The 23,240-nt window shown below is 41.8% G+C and overlaps 1 protein-coding gene across 2 annotated transcripts in view; it reads right to left on the bottom strand.

Moving 5' to 3' along the window:
- Positions 1–439: 439 nt before the first annotated feature.
- Positions 440–23,240, bottom strand: part of slc44a5b (solute carrier family 44 member 5b) — a 41,912-nt gene continuing 19,111 nt past the window's right edge. Inside the window, exons 3-22 of one of the 2 annotated variants that reach the window (XM_034081455.2) lie at positions 22,924–22,997; positions 21,510–21,594; positions 21,154–21,238; positions 20,912–21,025; positions 18,249–18,309; positions 18,028–18,151; positions 14,743–14,826; positions 13,441–13,553; positions 13,118–13,249; positions 11,389–11,488; positions 11,193–11,285; positions 10,786–10,873; positions 10,012–10,274; positions 9,229–9,323; positions 9,034–9,137; positions 8,845–8,918; positions 8,462–8,532; positions 4,970–5,058; positions 4,580–4,664; positions 440–2,940 (exon numbers count right to left, since the gene is read on the bottom strand). In XM_034081455.2, the coding sequence (XP_033937346.1) occupies positions 2,834–2,940; positions 4,580–4,664; positions 4,970–5,058; positions 8,462–8,532; positions 8,845–8,918; positions 9,034–9,137; positions 9,229–9,323; positions 10,012–10,274; positions 10,786–10,873; positions 11,193–11,285; positions 11,389–11,488; positions 13,118–13,249; positions 13,441–13,553; positions 14,743–14,826; positions 18,028–18,151; positions 18,249–18,309; positions 20,912–21,025; positions 21,154–21,238; positions 21,510–21,594; positions 22,924–22,997 (2,041 nt within the window). In that variant the 3' untranslated portion in view covers positions 440–2,833. Of the gene's footprint in view, positions 2,941–2,994; positions 4,275–4,579; positions 4,665–4,969; positions 5,059–8,461; positions 8,533–8,844; positions 8,919–9,033; positions 9,138–9,228; positions 9,324–10,011; positions 10,275–10,785; positions 10,874–11,192; positions 11,286–11,388; positions 11,489–13,117; positions 13,250–13,440; positions 13,554–14,742; positions 14,827–18,027; positions 18,152–18,248; positions 18,310–20,911; positions 21,026–21,153; positions 21,239–21,509; positions 21,595–22,923; positions 22,998–23,240 lie in introns of those variants that run through there. The other variant, XM_034081453.1, reaches the window with a different exon arrangement.

The raw sequence follows: 23,240 nt of genomic DNA, 5'->3' as shown, positions 1-23,240 counted from the left end.
TAATTTTAACCATAAAACGTGTTTTTCTTGAACAGCCAGTGATGAATTAAATGTCGACATTCTTTGAAAACACTTATTTCACTGTTAAGCACAATATGGTTGACTATAATTTATTTGTACTGTGTAATGTGGAAATGAAAAGGTTTCCGTGTCCCTCAGTGGAGTGTGGCAGATGATATGACATCCTCAAATCATCTGTTTGTGTAGTCGGTGACAGTTTGACTCTAAGTGGAAGCCACCCGACCCAAAATGACAAATCGTTATGAAGGTTGTACAGTTGTGTTTGAATATTGCAATTAATTTATTCATTGTATGTGAAGTCTGTTTTTGAAAATAAATGTCTAATTTTACAAAACCAGGACTAATTATTAAGAAAAGATCATTTTCTGACATCTGACATGTTGGATGTGCATATTAAGAGAATAGAGGATAGTAAATGCATAGTAGAAATACTATTTATTGATAAAAACAGAAACATTTATATTTGAATGTAATTTAATCTGTTAAAAAAAACACATGCAACCGTAACGTTATAAATAAATATAAAACAGAGGCACTTATACTGTCAGCTTTGTGCACAAAGGAGCCACAATAAATAACACCATTTGGAGTATTGACAGGTTTGAGCACTGCATCTTCAGAGTCTGACTTTTAAGAGTTTGCGGTTCGAAAAGTGACGCACGTAATGAGGAGAGGAGCTGCACTTGTGTCTACTTGTTGACCAAAAATAATCACATTTTCAGACATGGAAGGGGGGAGGGGGGGCATATAAAAGCAGCTTTTACTTCTGTTATCAGATCTTAGGTATCCACCCTCATGGGAATGAAACCCGACCTGTTGCATGATGTAAAGATCCACAATTCAACTGGAGGAATACAAGCTTTTCAGTATAAAAAGGAATAAAGACAGACGTTATACGGCACGCTGAGCACCACAGGCATCGTTTCTCTCCTTTCAGATACTGAAGCACAGTTGTTTTGCTTTTACTGAATTGTTACATTGTACGTGTCCCAGCGTGTTCAGCTAAACGGCGGCACAGGGTGTGTGAGCCTGGCGCTGCTGTCACTCTGAGGCACCATGAGAGCAGGTTTCCACATTTGACAAACACGGTACAAAGACTCATGAGTCTCATCTCAAAGATCTGAAGGTGAGCATCACATTAAGTGATACATTCATGTAGAAACCCTCCCCATACGTTGGATGTGTGTGAAACTGCCAAAAGCTGTGTCGCTTGTGTATTTCAGTCACAACCTGGTGACACCCAAACCTGCCAATAACTCATTTAACATACACCATATTCAAGCTTTACTTAGAATCTTATCAAAACAGACCGTATCTTCCACATTACTGGCGCACCAGTGTTACGAACAGTCATGCAAACGGACCTGACATCAGCATGCTTCTAATGCCACAGATGTGCTTATACTTCAGAAAGCAGCCAATGTAAAATATAGGACAAGTTGTCTTTTAAAACCATCTTTAAAAAAATAAGAAGTTCTGCCTGACTACTGCCTCAATTTAACTCACTAATACTATTTGAGGTAAGCTCCAATTTGGACCAGCAGAGCCCCCGTAGAAACAAAAGGATTCAACACTGTACAATGACGTTCATAACTCCATCATGAAATGTTGGTATTATGTTTTGTTCTATAATCAAGGGGATACTCTACCGAGATCTTTTTTGATGGAAGCAACGTTTGAAGCTCCTTGCTTCATCAGAGAAGTGGGTTCAACTGCAGGTTTATGTTTTATGCTGTTGAAAATTAGTAATATTGGTGTGAATTGTGAGTATGACACTTTTTAAAGCATTTTTTAAGAGGGACTGTTTAAGACGAGACAATGTTGGTGGCGTCCCACAAATAGACGCCTATAATAGATATGTTAAACATCTAAGAACAGGTGTAAGGTTCTGCGTTCTAGGCTAGTCTGACACACGATGCAGCCGAGAAAAACCTCTGACTTTTTTGAAGGTATGCAACATGCTTCCAAAGCTCCAAACACAGAATATCCTTCTACTTCACCTTTTATTCCTACAACTGCTGCTGACTATCACTCTAACACGTTCTTTTATGAATGTCAGGAAAGCATCTTAAAATAAAATTAATGTAGCTGCAAGATGCAATTAGACACTCAATGTGGCAATTCTACAAAAAAGGCCCTTAAAGCGTGAAGCACTTTGAAATGCTCTGCCATTATGTCCTTGGCAGTTAAAGATGAAAACAGTGGACACTTAACTTAATATAATTCTCAATGTGAGACAAATGGAGGTAAAAAAAACATGTGATAACACAATACATAGACTAGCGGACGTTTAACCATTTCATGGAAAAACTAGTTCAATCACCAGCACCACAACAACAGTATACATAACACACGTTAATGAGTGGCGCCATCCAGTGGTGGGAACCGGCAACTACACGAGTTATAAGAACAACAACTGCTGATGTTTAGCACAATCTCAATAAAGAAAGAAATCACTCATTCCAATAGGAACGACAGTATGACTGTGGCTGTAACAAACACACCCATATATATATATCAGTTAAAACTATAAAATAAAAAATATGAATATTTACAAGAACTGTTGCTTGTACACCGTTGAATATAAAAACAACAAACTGACTTTTGAAGTTAAATATCAAAAAACATTACGCATCATACTTTAGGAGCATGTGATTGGATCTAATTATTAAAGTTGCAACATTAGAGTGTACGGCTGCAACTTGTGAACACTTAAATGATATTTGGCAAAGTCTTTATTGCCACATGGTACCATGCTTTGGCGAATTAACTTGAGCTTTTCTCCTTCCCCCACCTTTGTCTTTTCTCTACTTCATTCTCTCGACGTCTCTTCGTTTGGCTTCTTGAGGATTTCCTTCAGGGATTTGGTCATGTAGTAGGGCCGGAGAGGAGAGCCGTCGTGCGCCTCCAGATCCCACACTAGGAGGCAGCAGTAGCAAAATGTTAAAAACGGCAATGGAAATCGCACTGGACAATACTTAGACCATTTATTTTTATTCAAAAAAATGTATTCACATTTTCATTGATAAAAAAAATTCTTCTACACAAAGAAACCACTGAATAACCTCCAGATAGATGCGTGTATTATACTTAGTATTAAAACAGCAATACATCTGAACCATACCAATAAAAAAGTTACCAAAAATGGCTTTGACATCCTTTTATAAACTGTATCGCAAAAGGTTCCTTGTGTCAGGTCTATAACCACAGAATAAGAGGAACATTTTTTTTCTCACAACTAGGCACATGAACTAGTGGCTGCATTCAAATGCTTCCTGAAAACTGTGGTAGGTTTTGTTCAAATACATTTTTTTAAACCATGAATGTCTTTTGAAGTCTTGACCTCCCACACAGTCTCCGTCTTGTTTACAGTACATCTATGAGCATAATGGAAACTTGGAAATGGTTGCAACCTTTTTCTTAAATGGTGTAAAATAACCTGTTTTTCCTAGTGCAGAATTATACACCATTTTTGGATCTGTGCATTTGTGATATATAAATACGGTGGAACAAAGCAACCTATAAAATCAATGGTAAACATCCACAGCCAGCAACATAATCATGCTTGACAGAAGAAATAAAACACATGGTTCTTTTCCCATATGTGAAAGTGCATACAAAACATGATTTTACACTAGAGGACCAAAGTGCGACAAGAGGGTGTCCCATAACTCCACCACGTTGTCATGGTGAAGCCTTATGCCATAGTCTATCAGGGGCATCTGTACATCTTAAGGTCCTTATGTTCGTTTGGGGGGGAAATGTTCATATTTTATTTATATCGGCCTATGCGTTAGTCCTGCGAGTTAACATGTACCCTCTCAGTAAGGCAGAGGTCAGCAGAGAATACAGAGAAGAAAAAGAAAATAGGCGTGGCAGAAAAAAAGGCAAGTATCTGAGTTGGCTCGAGAGACTAAGTAAACTGGTCTTCTTTAGTCCGCCGTGCCTTTTCTGGGTGGAACTGAAGTGAAATCATGTCCTTTCATGTCCAGGCCATCCCTGACCAGGCTGGGATGCATCCAGTGTTGATGTTTAGCCCTACAGTACTTGCTCTCAAACGTCCAGACCCCCACACATACAGAAGATATGGAGAAGTGAGTGAGAGTCAGCAGTTTAGTAAAAATGGCCGCACATCGCTCAAGAGGCAGCGCATGATTTGGAACCCTCCTCTCCTTTGCGCAGGATCTTGTGCAGGCCAGGAGACATGTAGTAGGGCCTGAAGGAAGAACCATCATTCCTCTCCAGGTCTTCACCTGAGACCAGGTCCCAGCACGGGAGAGGAGGAGGAGCAGGAGGAGCAGACAGTGACAGACAGACAGAAAAAGCAAAGCAAAGACTTAGTAGAGAGAAATAATTGAAAAGAGCATGCAAGAATTAGAACTGAATGAGCAAGAATCAGTTTCAGTTGTTATAAGAGCCAGTTTTAAAGAGGGAAAGAGTTGCATTCAGCGGCTGACAGGCTACTTGACATGTAACCATCATAGCAGCGCTTATTTCATGTAGTCATATTCCCGCACTATGTCATGCAAAGCTCTAAAATAAAAAACAGCATACTTACAAAAGCACAGGAACAACGTGTCCACGCACATGGCATAGACATTAAAAAATCCATGCGCAATCATGTAGGATCCAAATATCACCGTCTGAAAAGATCATACGGACGTAGTCAGTATGCTACGTTGTCAACATCGTTATGCAATTCTGTTTTATAAGGCATTCCAACAAACACCAGGAACATCAGGGTAATACGGACCACTGAGTCATACATATTTTAACAAAAGCAAATACCATGTGCAATAACGCAATCTGAACTAAATGAATAAAATGAATATAAATGCAGTCGAGCAAGTTTAAAACTCAGTGAACATCGATCGATGCTACACATCAGTGAAATATATCAGTTGTTATTGCTGTTATGATTACTCATTAAAACATTTAAATTCCTTACCACAAGGGGGACCCAGTAGTAATTTAGGGATGGCACCTCCTCTTGAATGACTGGTATTTTACGTGTGAAGAAGAAAAATGCAAGAACACCTGCAAAAAAGTAGAGAACATTTTCTTGTCAAATCTTTAAAGTGATATTCAACAATACTTAATATTTTATGAACAAACATAAACATTTAAGGGATTTTAGACTAATTGTCCAAGACGCTTGAAGCAGCACAAATACCTCTAATAGGGGAAATATTAAGGGCCTACAAACACACATATTTGTTCTGGAACAATCAGATCACTAAATCTGGACATAGACGAGTGGTATAATATAACTAGGATTCATGTTGATTAATGTTTAAATTATTATTTCATAATTTAAATCGAATTTAAAGCCTTCTTAAATTGAATGTCAGAGATTTACTTATTTTCACTGACCGGCAGACGACCCGTGCAACTGTCAATATCAACTTCTAATGACACAAACTGAACAGAAATAAAGTATGGCAGATATAAACAGCTGGCTGCGTGCAGCTTCACGACTAACCCAGTCGGAGCCGTGGGCTTACTCGTTCTCCAGGAGCTGTGGCCGGCTGCGCAGAAACTTCGATCGGACAGGTTGGTATCGGCTTGGTCGGTGATGGCAGTGTTTCCGCTCCCTCTCCCAGCTAAGTTGTCCTGATTACTGTCTTGTTTGCTATTTGGCTTGAACTTTTTGGTGACGGCAGCGTTTCCGCTCCCTCTCCCAGGAGTTGCCCATGTTGTGCTCTTTTGTAAACTTTTTCTGACCGTGGCGTTGTGCCAAGCAAACATTAGCATTTTGAGTTTCCGGCTTAGCTGCATTTTCTTGTTTAGCTAGTTAGCAGTAGCGTGGCTCAGCCTAACTGTGTCCTGCCTGGGCAGCCACTTTGACGCTGGGAGAAGCACCGGAGTTACCCGTGCTGTTTTTTCTTTAGAAGCCAGCTTTCTGGTCTTAGCTTTGTGTTTTGGTAATTAACTCAACCAGTGAAGGCAGTGTTCTCGCCCCCGCTCCTGGTGGACGTGTTGCTTGATTTTAGCAGCAGCCGCCTGGCTAAACTGTCTTGTTAAGCTTCTTTATTTAATCCAGCTAGGTGAAGGCAGTGCTCTCGCTCCCGCTCCCTCTGCTGGTAACGTGGGTGTAGGGCATTTACATCCCTCTTTGTGTTCGGCAAGTAGGAGCATTGCCCTACTCTTTCCGTTCAGCAGGTAACTGGTGAAGGCAGTGTTCTCGCCCCCGCTCCTGGTAGACGAGATGGCACAGGTACAGAATGGCTCAGTCATGTAGCGCCTGTATGGCTTCTCTTGAGCCCGAGGACGGCCATGACCGCTGCCCCTCTTGCCTTGACCTCGAGCATCTGAGGGAGGGTCTCACGCAGAGCGCCTGCATGAACTGTAGCTTCATGCCTCGGGCGCTCAGAGTGGCTAGAGTCGCAGAGGTGGAGCGTCTGGCAGCAGCCAACGGACACCTCTCCTCGTCACAACTTCCTCCAGCTCAGTCTGGTCGTTCCCGGCGACTTGATGGAGTGATGGCTATGGGTTCACCCCCCAGGTAGTAGAGGACTAGAAACAAGCTGTCCTCTAAGGTGGATCGGTTAACTGCCGTCATGGAGCAGACGAAGTCGGAGACATGTCCTCCTTAGTGTGCCAGTCGAGCCAGGGGAACCGTTTGGGGCAGCTGCCCTGGAGGCACTGGAGCGTGCTGCCCAAGCTAGGCAGACCAGGCAGCAGCTCTCGGGTCTTCATAGGCCTATGCCCACTTCCAGGGGCCCCTCTAGCAGCCACACACAGCTTACAGTGGTGGTCTGCGGAGGTCCCCGCCTTCTAGGCAGCCTCGTGCCTCAGAGCCTTGCCTTACCTTACCAGGGGGCTCCGGATGCCAGGGGGCTAGGCCTCGACGTCTCGGGGCCAGTCGTCGGCTGCTTTCCCAGCAGCAGCCCAGTTACTGGGCTGTCTGTACTTCCGACCCTCAGGTGGTTTCCACCTTAACCCAGGGGTACGAACTGCAGTTGCGGCCCCTAGCCTTCGGCCGGGTTAAAATGACAGTTGTCAGCGATTTGGCGAAGGCCTTAGCTCTGGCCCAAGAGTTGTCCGTCCTCTTGGCCAAGGGCGCAATCAAGCCAGTAGACCCTCTGCTTCAGTCCGGGGGGTTCTAGTCGGCTTACTTTCTTGTGAGCAAGAAAGTCAGCGGATTCCGTCCAGTCTTGGACCTCAGAGGAATCAACAGATTCCTGAAGGTGCTGCCCTTCCATATGCTGACCACAGCAGACACCCTTCGTGTTGTTGCACAGGGGGAGTGGTTCACAACCGAGGACTTGAGGGACACCTACTTCCACGTGCCAAATGCATCCCACCACCGGAAGTTCTTGAGGTTTGCCTTTCAGGGCCGACACTATAAGTTCCGGGTGCTTCCCTTTATAATAATAATAATAATAATCCTTATATTTATTATAGCGCTTTATCAAAGACTCTCAAAGCGCTTTACAAATACACATTACACATACAGATATACATGTAATAGTCATCTACTGTGGACAATACCCACAGGAGCAAATCCGGGTGAAGTGTCTTGCCCAAGGACACAACGGCCTGACGCAGTGGGGCGGGAGCGGGTTTCGAACTGGAGTTCCCCAACGCCCCCTTGATCTGATGATCAAACGCACAGACCACTGCGCCACCCGTCCCTTTGGTCTTTCCCTCTCCAAGGGTATTCACCAGGGTCATGGCGGCAGCTCTCGCACCCCTGCAGGCGCAGGGCGTGAAGGTCCTGCTACGGCCTGTATACGGCGGTCAGAGCAGCTTTTCGTTTGCCATGGCGGCACTAGGAAGGGTCGTGCTCTCTCTAAACAGCGGCGTCCCACTGGGTTGTCGATGCCATCTCACATGCCTATGGGGCCAGTGGCCGCCTACTGCCATCAAGGCTGAGATGCCACTCTACAAGGAGCATCTCAACATCTCGGGCTGCCCTGAGAGAATGTTAATAATTCGAGAGAAGATCGAGAGTTTTTATTGCTTGAAATAATGAAAAGGAAAAAGGACATCCCTCTGTTGGAGGGGCAAAGGAGTCTGGTGGGATTATTTTCGGAGTATTGAAGATCGTTTCCCCGACATCGGCGGTGCCTGCTACAGGACTACACAGAACGTGGAGCACGCGCGTGAGCTGCGGGCACCAGAGCCTTGCAGCGGCGAAACTGAGGCTCCGTGGTAAACTGTGGTAACATGAAGAGCCGCTTGGGAGCCGAAACAGCCGACGCTTTAAGAGAGCCGAGCCAAATGATCCGGCTCACTAACGTGAAAAGACAGTATCTATAAGGGACGGCTCAAGTACAAATGCAAGCAACCCCCCCCCCCCCCCCCGCTGTCGACGCCCACTGAGCCCTGGTCTGGCGGAAACACTGCTTGCAGTCATCCAGGACTCATAGAACCGTAACTATCGATATCTCACTCTGTCTGTCACTTCACAAACTGCAGGTGACATGCAACTCACCAACACTTCCTGAAATAAGCAGTTTTCCCAAGAAAAGCAGAAACTCTGTCACCTTGTCCAGGACAGCCACCCTGCAGAGGACACAGAGAGAACAAAGTGGTGGAGAGACACAGACACAAGACAAGTTAATGTCATGCACAGACACGTAGAGTGCACCCAAAATAACGACATGATAAGTAGGGTAATTAGGAATAATGTGCAGCTGCTTGAAACACGGATTACTTGATTGTTTCACTAACTTACACAGTGAATACACACCATTTTTGTTGTTTTATAATCTAAATATATTTTCTTTTCCTTGGTCTGACATGTTAATGGAGATTGTCTCAACAGCAGTTCATCAGTACAATAGATCTTACACAGAACTATAAGAAAGGCCTTACCGAATAATGTTCCTCATCAAAAGGAAGAAAGCATCCTTGGAAGAGGTGCAGAAGTTCTTTCCATATATTGCTATCTGTTGAGACAAAAGTAAAGTAATAACACATTGAGCCAGGTTACAGGTTATTCAAGTGTATAATTAAATGGAATCTTGCAGTAAATCGGTCCGAAGCAGGTGTTTCTTAACTCACCATGATGTATGCATTTCTGTTCATGAACCTGATGAAGTTCTCCAGGCACCAGAAGCAGCATTGGAGACAGCAAAGCAGGAATCGAGCACATGCGTTTTCAGAACCTGGAAAAACATTATTGATCATCAACACCCCATTTGACATGGACATTTTATTATTTTAGAAAGGTTAGTATTTCTAAGTTAGACAGCTTACCTTTCAGTTTGGTATTCAAATACACGAGAAGCACCCGGATCAGCTGCACCACAGCGAGGATCAGAGAACCGAAGGCAAGAGAACCTGTGTGATAGCTAAGACACCAGAAAACCGAATAGTATAAAACACATTTCCATTCAAATCTTTGTAGTTTCAATCATGGATGTATAATAAGAACTGGATACAGCGTGGGAGGCGGGGCCTCGTTCATTCCTATGAGAGTTGCTCATTGGCGCATGAAGACAAAATGGCCCAACTTTTGAGAGAGCGAAACGTCACGAAAGTATTTATATAATCATATAATCCGTTCTTATTTTGCATCCACGGGTAAAGGTAAAACTCATGTAGTACTGAACATGTCACATGAACGTGCCGGGAGGTCCCGTGGGTTAGATCCGCGTTCATAATGCCGAGGAAAAGAACTCTCAGAATAACGTTATTAGCACATTTTACAACTTGAGGACCGAATGTTTTTAATAAGGGCAATACAAATGTTCATACTGGGTAGTTTATTTAGTTTAAAAAAAATGATCCAACTATTTACAGACGTCTCTTTCCCCATGTTAGTCAATGGGAAAAAGTCTTTCCGGGCCCAGTGACTGATACTGAAGTGAAATACCGCATTAATAACGAATATTTTCATTTTTTAAATGACATGACAGATTTTGTTATATTAATTAAAGCAGGTGAATCCCAAATGTTACTAATTCAAATGTTTGGGGTAAAGAAATATTTTTACAGCAGTGGACAATTGTACAAAGGTGACCTGTAACAGCTCCGTACCGTATGGCTCGGCTGAAGGAGGAGTAGAGGGGGCTCACTGGGATGTCGTCGGGCTTCTTCAGGGCCCAGTAGTAGGACGCGAAGGCCCCGGCCAGGGTGCACTGTCCCAGAGCGATGGTGAAGTTGACCAGCCAGAGGAACATGAACAGGTTACACAGGTGGAGCACCAGGATGTAGCGGTGGTACATGGTCTCCCCACCGTAGAAGGCAAACATGCATTGGGCTCCGGGGCACACTTGGCTAACATTGGTCTCAGTGAAGGTCTGAAAAGATGCAACACAATTTGAACTTAATAATGTGATTTGCCTTATTGTTTCAGTTGCATCCAATTCATAAAAAGGCAAACTACTCAAATACACTTTTTTTATCTCCTCTGTTTTGCATGCTACAGAATCATCTGTGAATGTATCTCTTTGAGGTAATCCTGCCTTTATTAAAGCTTGTGTGACCACATCAATCATACTCTCACAATATCCCACACACACCAAGCAGGCAGGATGATGAATAATGTGTCAAATTAAATTGTTCAAAGCCGTCACTGACTAACTCTATTTACATTAGAGCCTTAGAGATTGATTCTTCAAGCTCACTGCCAGCTATCAGATTTCACTTGTCGGCAATTATAAGAAGCTATTACATTTGCTCTGATTGATTACAGTCTGACCAAGACATATTTGACGGAGATAGAAGTGGCAGAGATATTACACATTAACAAAAATAACAGTTACACCAGTGATTTTCCAGTAAATGGCCGTTAGAGAGTGAGGGACTAACGTTTGGGCTGCATGTGAGATTGGCATACATGCATTTATCGTCAGCAGGTGTGACCTTGTAGACTGCATTACCAGATGATGCCAAGAAGCTGAGGGAAAACTAGTTAAGGGCAACACAGATGGAATATTTATTAGTACTTTCTATACATTTGACACACAATAATCCATCTTGTGCATCCAGACTTTAAGATATATGTCTAATGACACAAGATGTTTCCATATTGCTCTTGCTTTTAAAAACAAAAAGCACAAGGGGAAAAAAGCACAATTTTCTAAAACTGCATCATCTACAGTAGTGCGTGATCTGTTTAGTGACATGTTTTTATACATTATCATTAACGCAGACTGCACACACAGAAGTCTCTGGGGGAAACAGTTAATCAAATCACCAACAGTTTAGAAGGATACACTGCTGTGACGGCCCAGTAAGCGATGCAGATGGCCAGGAGGAGGAAGGTGATGATGGGGTAAAAGAGACTGGACATGACGTAGCTGATGGCCCTAGTTGTAAGAAAGATCAAAACGTTTTTTAATTGTGTGAAAAAAACTGTCAAAAGCACTTTTTTACGTTGAAGGACACGACAGAGGTTTTGTTCATACGTACTTGCTTCCCTCCTTCATTAATGCAATAGCGATGCGCAGCCTCGTCCTCAGAAATATCAGTATAATCACAATAACGGCCTCAATCACAGAAAGTGAGATCACTACAAAACAAATAATACGTTATATTATTAGTCAATGCACACACCAAGTTTGACAGCAGACACGCTGCCCTATGTTAGGTACAGACAGAGGTGAGGAAGAGGACAAGCCATCATAGCTATGGGACAAACGGAACACAGAGTGCAGAGCTGAAAGCAACCGCATAATAGAGAGCTCTAATTCAGCTCCCTGAAAGCCACTGCAACTCTGTCTATAGCACATTTAAAGGTAGGGTAGGTAAGAATGGAGAAACCAGCTCGAGTGCGCTAGAATTTGAAAATACACAACCGGAAAAAATCGGCCTCTTCCTCCAGACTTCCTCACAGAGCCCCTCCTCTAACACACACACACACACATGCGCACATGACCAATGAGGGCACGAGATAAGTTTGTGCACAGGTGGAAGGCTGACAGGCAGGTAGGCCATCCAGTTATTTTAGCCGGGCCGGCTCAGATGATTGGTCGTGCTTTTTACAGCGCCACGGCTTCCATAGGTGACATTTTTTTATGTATTTATTGTCAATGCATTTAATATATTCATTGCTATCGGGATGTTAAGAGCATTCCATGGAATATAACAAAAAGTGCGTCTGAAGTGAATTACCCACCCCACCTTTAAATGGTTAAATATTGAATCCAACACACGTTTGGATCATATCCAGCACTGTTATGTAAACTTCTATTAATATCTTGATCAAGGTAGCCATCCCCATGACCACCAGGGGGCACTACCTCATTCTCTATGTTTGTGGACACATCAAGTAGTAGATGACTGGATGTTTTTAAGAAATAAGCCACAAAACAATAGTAACAATCTTTCCTAAGTCCTAATTTCCTAACCTATTTACAGTCAGGGTTCATACACTTTTTCACCAATGATTTTCCATGACTTCTCCATGACCTTTACCTAATTTTCCATGTCCAAAAAAATTACTCTTTCTCAGCGGTACCACTGAAACATTTTTATTTTAACATGGTAAGCTGGAAAATAAGGTCTGCATATGAAACATGTTGTGCCTATCTAAAACAAATCAAATTAGCTTACTAGCTCCTACAGACTAAAGCACTGTAGACTAGAGGGCGTGATTGTAAAAATATCTCACCAGCAAAATACCTCGACAGTTAAATGCCATTTTACGTTTCATTACTATACGATAGTACTTATTATCGTTATAGTATTACTATTTCGGCGATTAGATAAAATATAAATTATATTTGATGCAACTTTGGTTACAAAACTTTTCCAGGGCCTGGAATTTGCATTTTGAATTTCCATGACTTTTCCAGGTTTTTAACGAGCGTAGGAACCCTGTACAGTATACTACTGTATTACAATAGTCGCTGCAGAAGGTTTCATTTCCCATTAAAAATGTGAGGAGCAGACGGTAAGTAGTCCCCAGCCCCTGCAGACAACACGTTGAAGTGTGCTATGGTGAGATACTTAAGCCAACATTGCTCCTGTAGGCACGTCTATGGTATTCTGTATGTATTTCACTTTGGATAAAAGAGTCAGCTAAATGCCATGTAATGTAATGTAAATATGGCTGAGAAAAACAAGCATTGTACTGTGGATTAGGGTTTCACAGTTCAACGTTTTTATGTAAATGTGCGGAAGCTAGGTGACAACATACTGAAGATGAGCCACGTTTGGCTGAGCTTTAGGTAAATGCTGAAGTCTGCTTGGAAGCCGATGTCAGAGATGGCGACATTAGCACCTGGCTTCCTGGTCAGATTGCTGTACTCCCAGAAGCAGTGCCAGATACCTGAGAGATGCAGAGAGAAAGAATGAGAGCCAGGAACAACAGATGAAACCATGTGAGCAGAAATCTAAATCTGCCACAGTTTGCCATGACAACAGAAGTTAGGAATTAAAATGTAAACATGTGGAGAACAACTCCAACATGTGTACTGAGTATAAGGTGCTGAGGGGTTACTGTCTGAAGTGAATACTCACCAAAGCCGATCACAGTGATGACACTAATGATAATGAGCCACAGGAGCACCCCAGCAGTGTAGCGCAGCAGCAGGATAAAGATCAGACTGACCACCATGGTAATCACCAGACCTCTGAAACAACACAAACGCATCCATAATGTAGAAGGCAGAGTTCCCGTTACAATATCTTTTTGCCGGTCAACATGTACGTTAAAGTTTAAATCTTCTGGACAAAATGAGAAAAGTGCCGGTCAAAGGTCTTCTTTGTTATTTATTGAGCTTTAAAACAAATTGATATGATTCGATATTAAACAAACTAATTATAGTAGAGTAACTATTCAAACGTGTACAGTAACTTACAATAACAGGGCAATAATAAACGGAGCGCTCTCTCCCTCTCCTGACAGCCCGCCAGTATCATGCAGCTCGCGGATTAGTAATGAGTGACCCGACAGTAAAACTAAACATATCTATAACTAGTTTAGTAGTTTGAGAGGTCATTAAAATAGCTACGTGTGATATTCTAACCTGAAGTGTGTGTTTTGTCCGCTCAGCGCTGCATGTGATCATGCAGAGCTGAGTGTCGACTCGTCAGCAGCAGCTGATCTCTCTCTCCCGTCAGATTAGACTTCACTAGCGTTTATGTCCATATCGATCAGATCCAGCTAGTTCTAGCTAATGATAGGACTACCTGCTTATTAAAAGACACCTAAACAATAAGCGTCGCTATGCAACCGGGTGAGGCCGCAAAGTATAGCGCAGCATTATGCATTTGTTTACATGCCCACGGGAACCCAGAGGCATTACCAACAGATCAACGCACAATCAACCCATACAGGACATCTCTTTCTCCACATTAAGTGTTAGACATTAGAATTGACTATTCTTGTCTGTCACCTCTTGTCTGTCACATACTACTCTTGTCTGTCACATACTACTCTTGTCTGTCACATACTACTCTTGTCTGTCACAGACTACTCTTGTCTGTCACAGACTACTCTTGTCTGTCACATACTACTCTTGTCTGTCACATAAGTGGTGCAACTGATGCGGTATTGCGCTAAGGGGAAATGATTTTGACCGGACATTTTTCTAACGGGAACTCTGGTATAAGGCAATATTTGACTAGTAAATACATTTATTTGGACTTTAACATACATTCAGAAAGATCAGTTGGAGTTTCTGTGTATAGTTATAGGGTCAAATTGTTAACGATTTAGTTTAATAATTTATTTTACGGATAGATCCACAGACCCGCAAAAGGAGCACATCATTCATCAGTAGAAGTAAAACGTGAAAATCAACAAAAGCAAAATCTTACATGAGGATCCAGTCCCAGGAATTTGCATAATCTTCAAAGATCTTAATGCCGACTTCATTGGCGTTGAGGAGACTGGCGATACCTCTGTGCGGGAGCAACAAGGTGAGATGGGAAAGAGTTGGAAAGAAAAGAGAACAAAAACATTATTATGAATGAAGAGATAAAGAGAGACTGTGACAGCATTGTGTTTCTGCCTCTGATCATTTATTTACACAGGTTTCTCTTCAAAAACATCTTGACACTTTATTTATCTATAATGTGCTTATTATGAAACAAAGATGGATACAGTTTCAAAATGCTTTTGGTTTTTCAGCCTACTTGTTATGAGGGTCTGGAGAAACATATTGTAAGTTTTATATCAAAGAGCCACAAAAGTGAATTAGTGTGACTAAAGCGCTATGGATCAATAGTTCCTTCAGTATGGTGGCAAATGGTTTAGCAGCATGTTACTGGATGTGATATAGAGGAGGACAGAGGGTGTTGCCAATCAAAAACCGGCTCATTTCTTTTCAGAGTTCAGGTAAGTCTTTGATAACCAATGAAAACATAATAAGTGAAATTCTTAACATAAAAGACTCAATATAAATAGTATTGTTTTAGAATATGCTTTACTTGTCACCTGAATATATTCTTATTTAAATAACCCTAAATGATCTTGGACACTTTGCTTAAAGGTGGGTAGGTAAGAATGGAGAAACCAGCTTGAGTGCGCTAGAATTTGAAAGTATACAACCGAAAAAAATCTGCCCATTCCTTCAGACTTCCTTACAGAGCCCCTCCTCCAACACACACGAACGCGCACATGACCAATGAGGGCACGAGATAAGTTTGTGCACAGATGGAAGGCTGACAGGCAGGTAGGCCATCCAGTTATTTTAGCCGGGTCGGCTCAGATAATTGGTTGTGCTTTTTACAGCTCCACGGCTTCCACAGATGACATTTTTGTATGTATTTATTGTCAAAGCATTTACTTTATTCATTGCTATCGGGATGTTAAGAGCATTCCATGGAATATAACAAAAAGTGTTTCTGAAGTTAATTACCTACCCCACCTTTAACCTTCCCCTGGTCAAAGCAAACATATTTCTTGTCCAATTCTATCAGTGTACTCAAAGGACCTTGGGAATGGAGACCAGGAACAGACTTTGATGCCAAGATCTCCACTGGGAAATATAACTACATAAATCTCATCGTCAGAACATGACTTCTGCAGAATGTGACCGCAGACACGGTGCTCTATGAGATACATCTGTAAAGTACAGACAGAGGAGAGAAAGAGGACAAGCCAGCATTGCTATGGGACAAAAAGAACAGTGCTGAAAGCAACCATATATTAGAGAGCTCTAATTCAGCTCCCCTAAAGGTCACCCTGTCGATAGACCCACGTTTGGATCGTGTCCAGCACTGTTATGTAAACCTAGCTTCATATCTAGATCAAGGAAATACACCACCAGGGGGCACTACGTCACGCTCTATGTTATTAGACACTCAAAGTAGTAGATGACTTGATGTCTTTTCAGATATATGCCACAAAACCAGGGACGAGCACAGGTACGGGCTAATGTTTCCCTTTTTGGCTGACCTGCCCCTCTGGAGAGAGCGAGAGTTTGTTTTTATTTGTTCTGTTGTGGCCGAATCAACATGATAAGCCCACAATTAGTATGGTAGCGTCTCGCTGCGGGAAACACACTTTGTCAGCGCGGTCATCTGCCGGTGCTTTAAAGACCACCTCAGTGTCGGATTTTGGAAACTTGATTTTGAGTTGTCTCATCATAAAGAATGATAAGAATAAGAATAATGCATATTGAACTGGTTTCATTCATTAGTGAGTTTATTTAAGGTAATTAGTTAGAGGCCCTATTTTTATCAGTATGTCTGCACAGATGGTCAAACTACATTTAACAGAATTGTCCCCATTTTGTCTTTAATGGTTACTAACATTAGATATTTTAATGATATATGGACTGCAAAATAAAAAATATCCCTGGTTTTCATTTTTAAAATCAAGTCACTGAATGCTCGTAGACTTAGGCATGACTTTATTGTCATTTCAACAAGACACGGAGTGTACTATTAAAACGAAATTTCGTTGTACTGGCTTACAGGAACAGGACAATATACAAACTTGCTAAAATTGTACATATAAATTAATAATAGTGACGTGGTGCTGATACAATTAAAGATAAAGTGTATGTTTAAAATATAAAGACTTACTATACATATAAATAAAATAGACATACTATATAGAAAATATGTGCGCTTTACACAGCGTAATGTAATCTCTGTGTTACTGGTCTACTTAATATTCAGCAGTTTGATGGCATGGGGGAAAAAGCTATTACAGTAGTAGTAGTAGTAGTAGTAGTAGTAGTAGTAGTAGTAGTAGTAGTAGTAGTAGTAGTAGTATATTTTGTTATGAGATGTGAATTACTGTTCAATCTAGTTGATGTAATAATCGTTTGGTTTCTTTTACATTAAAAACAAGTTATAATTTTCAAAAGGTCTCATGTTTTTTTTCAGGGGGAGGCCCTTTTTCCAGTTTAGCGCAATAGCCCCTCCGTGCACGTCCCTGCACAAAAGAAGTATATGAGTCTGTTCTAATTCATGTTCACTGCTGCAGGTGGAGGGAAGCAGGGGCAGATTATTCAAGATGAATAAGTTAAAAAGCTGAAATAAATCATTCCTTGAGACCTTTCCTCTCCTTGCTGCACGGCAGTTACTTGGCTACAAAGAGAAAAGCATCAAAGCACATTATCCTTCATGGTCATTCAGGCAAAACTAAAGTGAATTATAGCCAAACAGGATCATGTATGTAAATAATATCAGCTCACTCGTTTAAATACATGAATTCTCTGTTTCTCCAAAGTTTGAAGCCATTTTAGCCAATTAGCATGTTGATAGCGTATATTTACATAGCATCTGTTGTAAGCTTGTACTCCTGAAGTTCTGCTCTTGAACTTGTGAGTTAGCTGCATTTTCATGCAATAAACATGCAAATGATTTTGAATGTGGTTGGACACATTGCTGGGCATCATTGACGTCAGTGACATGCCCACTTGTCCTACCCTGTAATTTCTGTCCAGAGCTCTCTGGGAGCAAAGTTGGCAAACCTATTGACAGTTTAAGAGTTCAGAACAACTTATTTTGCAGGGTATTTTTTTATGAATATTCTTTTACAACAGCAAAAAGGCCCATGGCGATCTAAAGTTCGTGACGTTTCTGTTTGAACACAACTGGTTGAATAACAACAAATAAAGGATTGTGTTGGAGGGGAGGAGATCTTACTTGGCAGCATCTTTAAGGTCGTTGACACTTCTGTGGTTATTGTCACCGTCTTTGAAGTTGGTCTGGTTGGCTACAGTTAAAGTTCCGTTTTTCGTAATGAAATCGGGGAAGCACCGTTGAAGAACTGAAATACATTTGAAAAAAAATGTTTGGTCTTTTTAGTGGCTTGGCAAACAAATGATGAGCTATGTGTGAATGTGCAGTTATTCGGATTCACTTACAAGGTCTGCTTGGCACAATCATAGAAGGGCAGTCTTCATCTCGTATGACTTCAAGTACTGTCTGAAAGTGAAATGAAAGAGAATCAGCAATTGAAAACAAGATATTTATCTTTGTATTCATGATTTTGACTTTTGACTGTCCCGTTGCATCTGTATCCGTCCTGTGGGTTTCTGTATTGATGTAAGATCTTGTGTGCCTGGCTGTCTTTTATAATGAGCATTAGGGGGAAAAACCGTTTTGATTCAAACTTCATAAGTCAACTTAAGTTCTAAATTACATTCTGTATTTTTTATATAAAAAGTAACATGAAGTTTAGTCTAGTGAAGAAGTGAAGGATAATTATCAGTCACATGTAGAACATAATCAGGGTATATGCAGGAATCCTGAAGTCAAATGTAATTCCTTTCAAGACCTTTTTTAAGACCCTTCTCATACATTTAAGACCTCATCGCCACTTGGAGTTTTAACCGGTTACCTTGGCGACACACTTTACCTCACATTGACTATATACAGTATTGATTGTCCTTCCTCCTTATCTTCACAAACTTGCATTTCCCCAAAACGATGTTGTTTAACAACCGGCGTAAACGGACCTTCACACGCTATCAAGCAGCGAGCGTGCGATGTCCTGTTCAGATGACTTCAAATCCAACGGGATGCCATAAATAAACTACACAGAATCACACTACACACCTACGCAATGATTACATTCAGGCAGACTGTAGAATACAACCTCTTTGGACAATTTATATACTTATTGAAAACAAGCTACAAAATGTAATACCTTGGAAAATGCCGTTTCATACTTTTTAATAGCCTTAATTTTCGCTAAATTGATTCATCAACTTTTTAAGACCCCGCGGACACCCTGATAAGTAAGTGTAACAAAAAATAACAAAATCCCAATGTTATTCATCATATTTCAGACATTTTCAATGTTCTGTTATTGTAGCGTTGGTATTATTAACATCACGTAAGTCAGACATGACGGGGTTAGATCGAATGCTGTCTGATGCAACACAGTCATACTTGGAAGGATGTGGGAAGGGAAATCATCGACACACTTCAGACAGCATGACTGAGCTGTTGCATGTTCCCACACAACACCTCTCTTTCTGGTTCTTATGCATCATTGGGCCAACGTCAATGAACTGCTGCCAGCCGACAGAACAGGCTGTGATGTGCATCGGTGACTGCTAGCTCACTTCCGGATATCTCCCAAAGCACATTCAAATGAGCTTTATCACCACTGTACTAATAAAACTGATTCAATCTGGGGTTGGATTGCTTTTTCATTTCAGATCTATTTATTGTACTTGTAATTAAGTTATACTTGTTGCCTGAATAAGTTGTGGGGACAAGTATGTAGCGATGGGTACCGAGCCCCGGTATTAAACGGGCCCCGGGGCTGAATTATTTAAGACCGTGGTACCGTTAAGCTTCGCCGTTATCGGTCTTTTTATCGGTACTGGAGACATGTAAAAAATATATGTCATATGTATTATTGCTACACAAACATTATATTGCAGTTTTAGTGTCGCCAACTCGTTTCTAATATGCAATAAGACTACAAAATGCGTCTATGATTATTTTTTGTATTTTCGATCTTTCCAATCCAGACGAGAAATCTCTCTCTCCCCCGCCTGCTTGTGAGGGGGCGGGGCAGCTTACACACACGCAGCTGCTACATGCAGCAACACACACACGGAGGAGATGGCGGAGGGAACGCGCTCCGAGGTGTGGTTAAACTTTACCCGTCTCGATGTGGACAATGCTTGTTACCAAAAGTGCAATAAGTGTTTATCATGTAAGGGCGGTAACACGAGCAATTTGTCTAAACATTTAGCAAAAGAGCTCCACATCCAGACGGAGGAATGCACCGGGTTCCACTGTCTTTAGCAGCTCTGAAGCCCCGTCCACGAGTAACGTTTCCACGTCAGGTGTTGTGTATGCTAGCAGCAACACACGGAGTTAACTCCATTATACACACATGGGTCAATGATTAGAGGTAACTGAGTTATTTATTTTGTTAAAGTTTCAGCTATTCTGTTTACAGTTCTGTCTTCAGATTATTTAATATGATTTGTTAAAACATTGTTGTTTAGTTTGATGTGGAAATATTATGTATTTAATTTAAATAAAAAGTTAGTTTTGTTCACAATTTGTTTAGTTAGTTTACCTTCTTTTGTTCTCCAAAAGAACCGATAAGATTACACTACATGTCACTTGTTAGACGCTTTTATCCAAAGCAACTTACATACTCAATACTGTGGGCAATCCCCACAGGAGCAATTTGGGGAGTGTCTTGCCCAGGGACACAACGACATGCTGACTGCAGTGGGGTTTGAACCTGTGACCCCCTGATCCCAACACCTAGACCGAACACCAACGCACAACCCACTGCACCAGTCGCCTCCCGCCTAAGATAAGATAATAAGAGTACCGTTAAAAGACCGGACCGATAAGCGGTATCGATAAAAGTAGTAGTACCGTTAAATCCTTAACGATACCCATCCCTACAAGTACGCTCATGTACAGCACCTCCAAAAGTAACAAGTGACAAACTGGAATATAAACATACCTGGATGTCATACATTGAAGAGGCTTGAAGGTCAATATATGTTTGCAAAGAGAAAACAGACCACTTCGCACTGTCACTCACCTTGCTGCTGATCTTGAAGCCTGGCTTGCAGAATTGCTTGTAATATTCCCATTTGTTGGTACCCCATGCATCCAGGAGGGTTGAAAAGCTGTCAGGGCACTTGGAGACACAGAGCTGGAGGAGACAACACATCCTCTTAATGAGAAAGCCCATCAATCTTGCATAATCAAGCGTGGCGGCAAGGTTGGAGGGAAACATAAAGCCGAGTGTGCTGCTAGAACGAGCTTCACTCAGTCTCTTACCTGGGTAGTAGGGCACTGGAGGTTAATCAAAACTGCAGGGTTGGCACATTTCAACATGTTGAAGTAGAATAATTTGGTTTTGTTTCTGTGGAGACAAATGATGGAGATATAGAGAGGAGTCTGATTAGAAGGATTGAGAAAACCAGTCCATTACTGCAATGTCTTATCAGCGCGCAGAGGGAGAGAGTATACCCTGCTGCAAAGCCTGCCATAATTAATCACAAACTCTCACCATGTATTGTGGTCAAATCCTTTTGTGAGTATAAAGATAACAGCGGAAAGCTGACAGACAATTTGGGGAACATCATTATTCCAGTGAGTGTACAATCATTTAGGAAATGTGTTTTTCCACTCACGCATTGGGGGTGTTCTGTTGGCCACAGAACTTACCGCGGCTGTCGGTTGGATAGACGACCTTCCTGGGGTCGCCATGGATCCAGGCTGAAAATACAGCACAGAAGATGTTTGGTTTTTAACATTTGTAACCAGGCTAGACACATATTCCTGACACCGGCAATGTTACTGTTTCTGTCGACCTACTGAGGCACACAAGATCAACACATTACCCTCCCTTTCAGTTTCCTTGACACATGCCATCTGTCTTGGAGTGTGTGAGTAAGGGAGCTTGTTTTTTCCATGTAGCAGTGAAAATGATCAGCTACCTAAAGACATGCAGTGGATCATTATTTAAGTACAGCTGCATCAAAGAGGTGACATCAGGCCGTCTCTGTGCTCACCCAGCACAACATAGAAGAATCGCAATAAACAAGACGACAATACAAGTGGAAACTCCAAACAAATCAATCCAATTTCATTGCTTTGCTTTTTCTGCTTCTCTTGATAAAGGTACAGTAGTAGCAGTAACCCTGAAACTCAATTGACTGAGCAACTCTTTGTTTGCCAAACCTGAACAACACCAGGCCTTTCACCTTGCCAGTCAATGAAGGATTGTGCTGAACAGGAGGCAGCAAAATAAATGCAGCCTATAAGTCTTTGACAACAAGGAGAATGGAACTCTGATAGCAGACATGTCAGCTTGCATTACAATTCACATCCATTGTCATGCCTCCTGCTCTTCTTGAATGATTGGGTCAGTTCTTAAAATGCCCAGATTCAGACCATGACTCAAATGGAGCTGGCAAAGGACATAACTTTGATGACAGCACTTTCCTTAAATGTATGTGAGTGCATACAGGAGGGAAGAAAGGAATGTGCAGTCAGGAGTGTTGGATATAATATCATGTCTGGCAGAGCAGGGGAAATTGAGAAATTAATAAAAGTCGACAGACAGAAGGGAAGGATAATCCAATCGGAAAAAGGAAAACTTGAGGCAAGACAGACAGAATAGAAGCGCTGATGGGGAGATTCATAAGTCTGCATGGCCTCAGTCGGCCTCCAACAAAGTGGAATCCCTGTCACGCTTAAGTGAACTTAACAGCTTGGCCAACATTTGAATGAAATGAGAGCCAGAGGGAATCAATGGTGATCCCGTCAAGAAAATTCAACTGGGACCTCAAAACATCATCACCTCAAGTCAAGTCTGCCCGGCTGCAGTTCTCAACTCCTCTGCCGTTTGACCAATCAGACATGTATTGAATAGGCCACCATGAAATTATGAATAAATCAAACAAAAAGCACGTTTCAAAATGAAAGTATTACTATATGAATTAAGATCGAATATTACGATTACAACTAGAGCAGAACATTATTACATCATGTCTATTTGGGTCATTAGGAAACATGCGATCAGCAGCAATGTGTCAAACTCACCCACAGTACCCAGCGCGATGTAGCCGATGATGAAAGCGATGAAGACAACACAGCAAACCACATCAGTGCAGCTCCTGAGGGGGGGGGGGGGACATGTGTAATAACAAATAAGAGATGTGTGACAGGAAAGATTACAAAAACACATCAGTATCATGACAACAATACATGCAGTATTCACCAGGAGAAATTGGGAGTTTGCCTAATTTCATGGAGAACTATATGAGTTTATTTATTATTAACCCATAATTTTGGCACTCATGACAGAGTCGCAGTATGTCAAGTGAGAACACGCTTCAAATTCGGGTTGAGCGCCTGCT

Source organism: Pseudochaenichthys georgianus, chromosome 4 (genome assembly GCF_902827115.2).
Source record: "Pseudochaenichthys georgianus chromosome 4, fPseGeo1.2, whole genome shotgun sequence".
NCBI lineage: Eukaryota > Metazoa > Chordata > Actinopteri > Perciformes > Channichthyidae > Pseudochaenichthys > Pseudochaenichthys georgianus.
The sequence above is the reverse complement of the archived record's forward strand: the minus strand, read 5'-3'. Positions and strand labels throughout refer to the sequence as shown.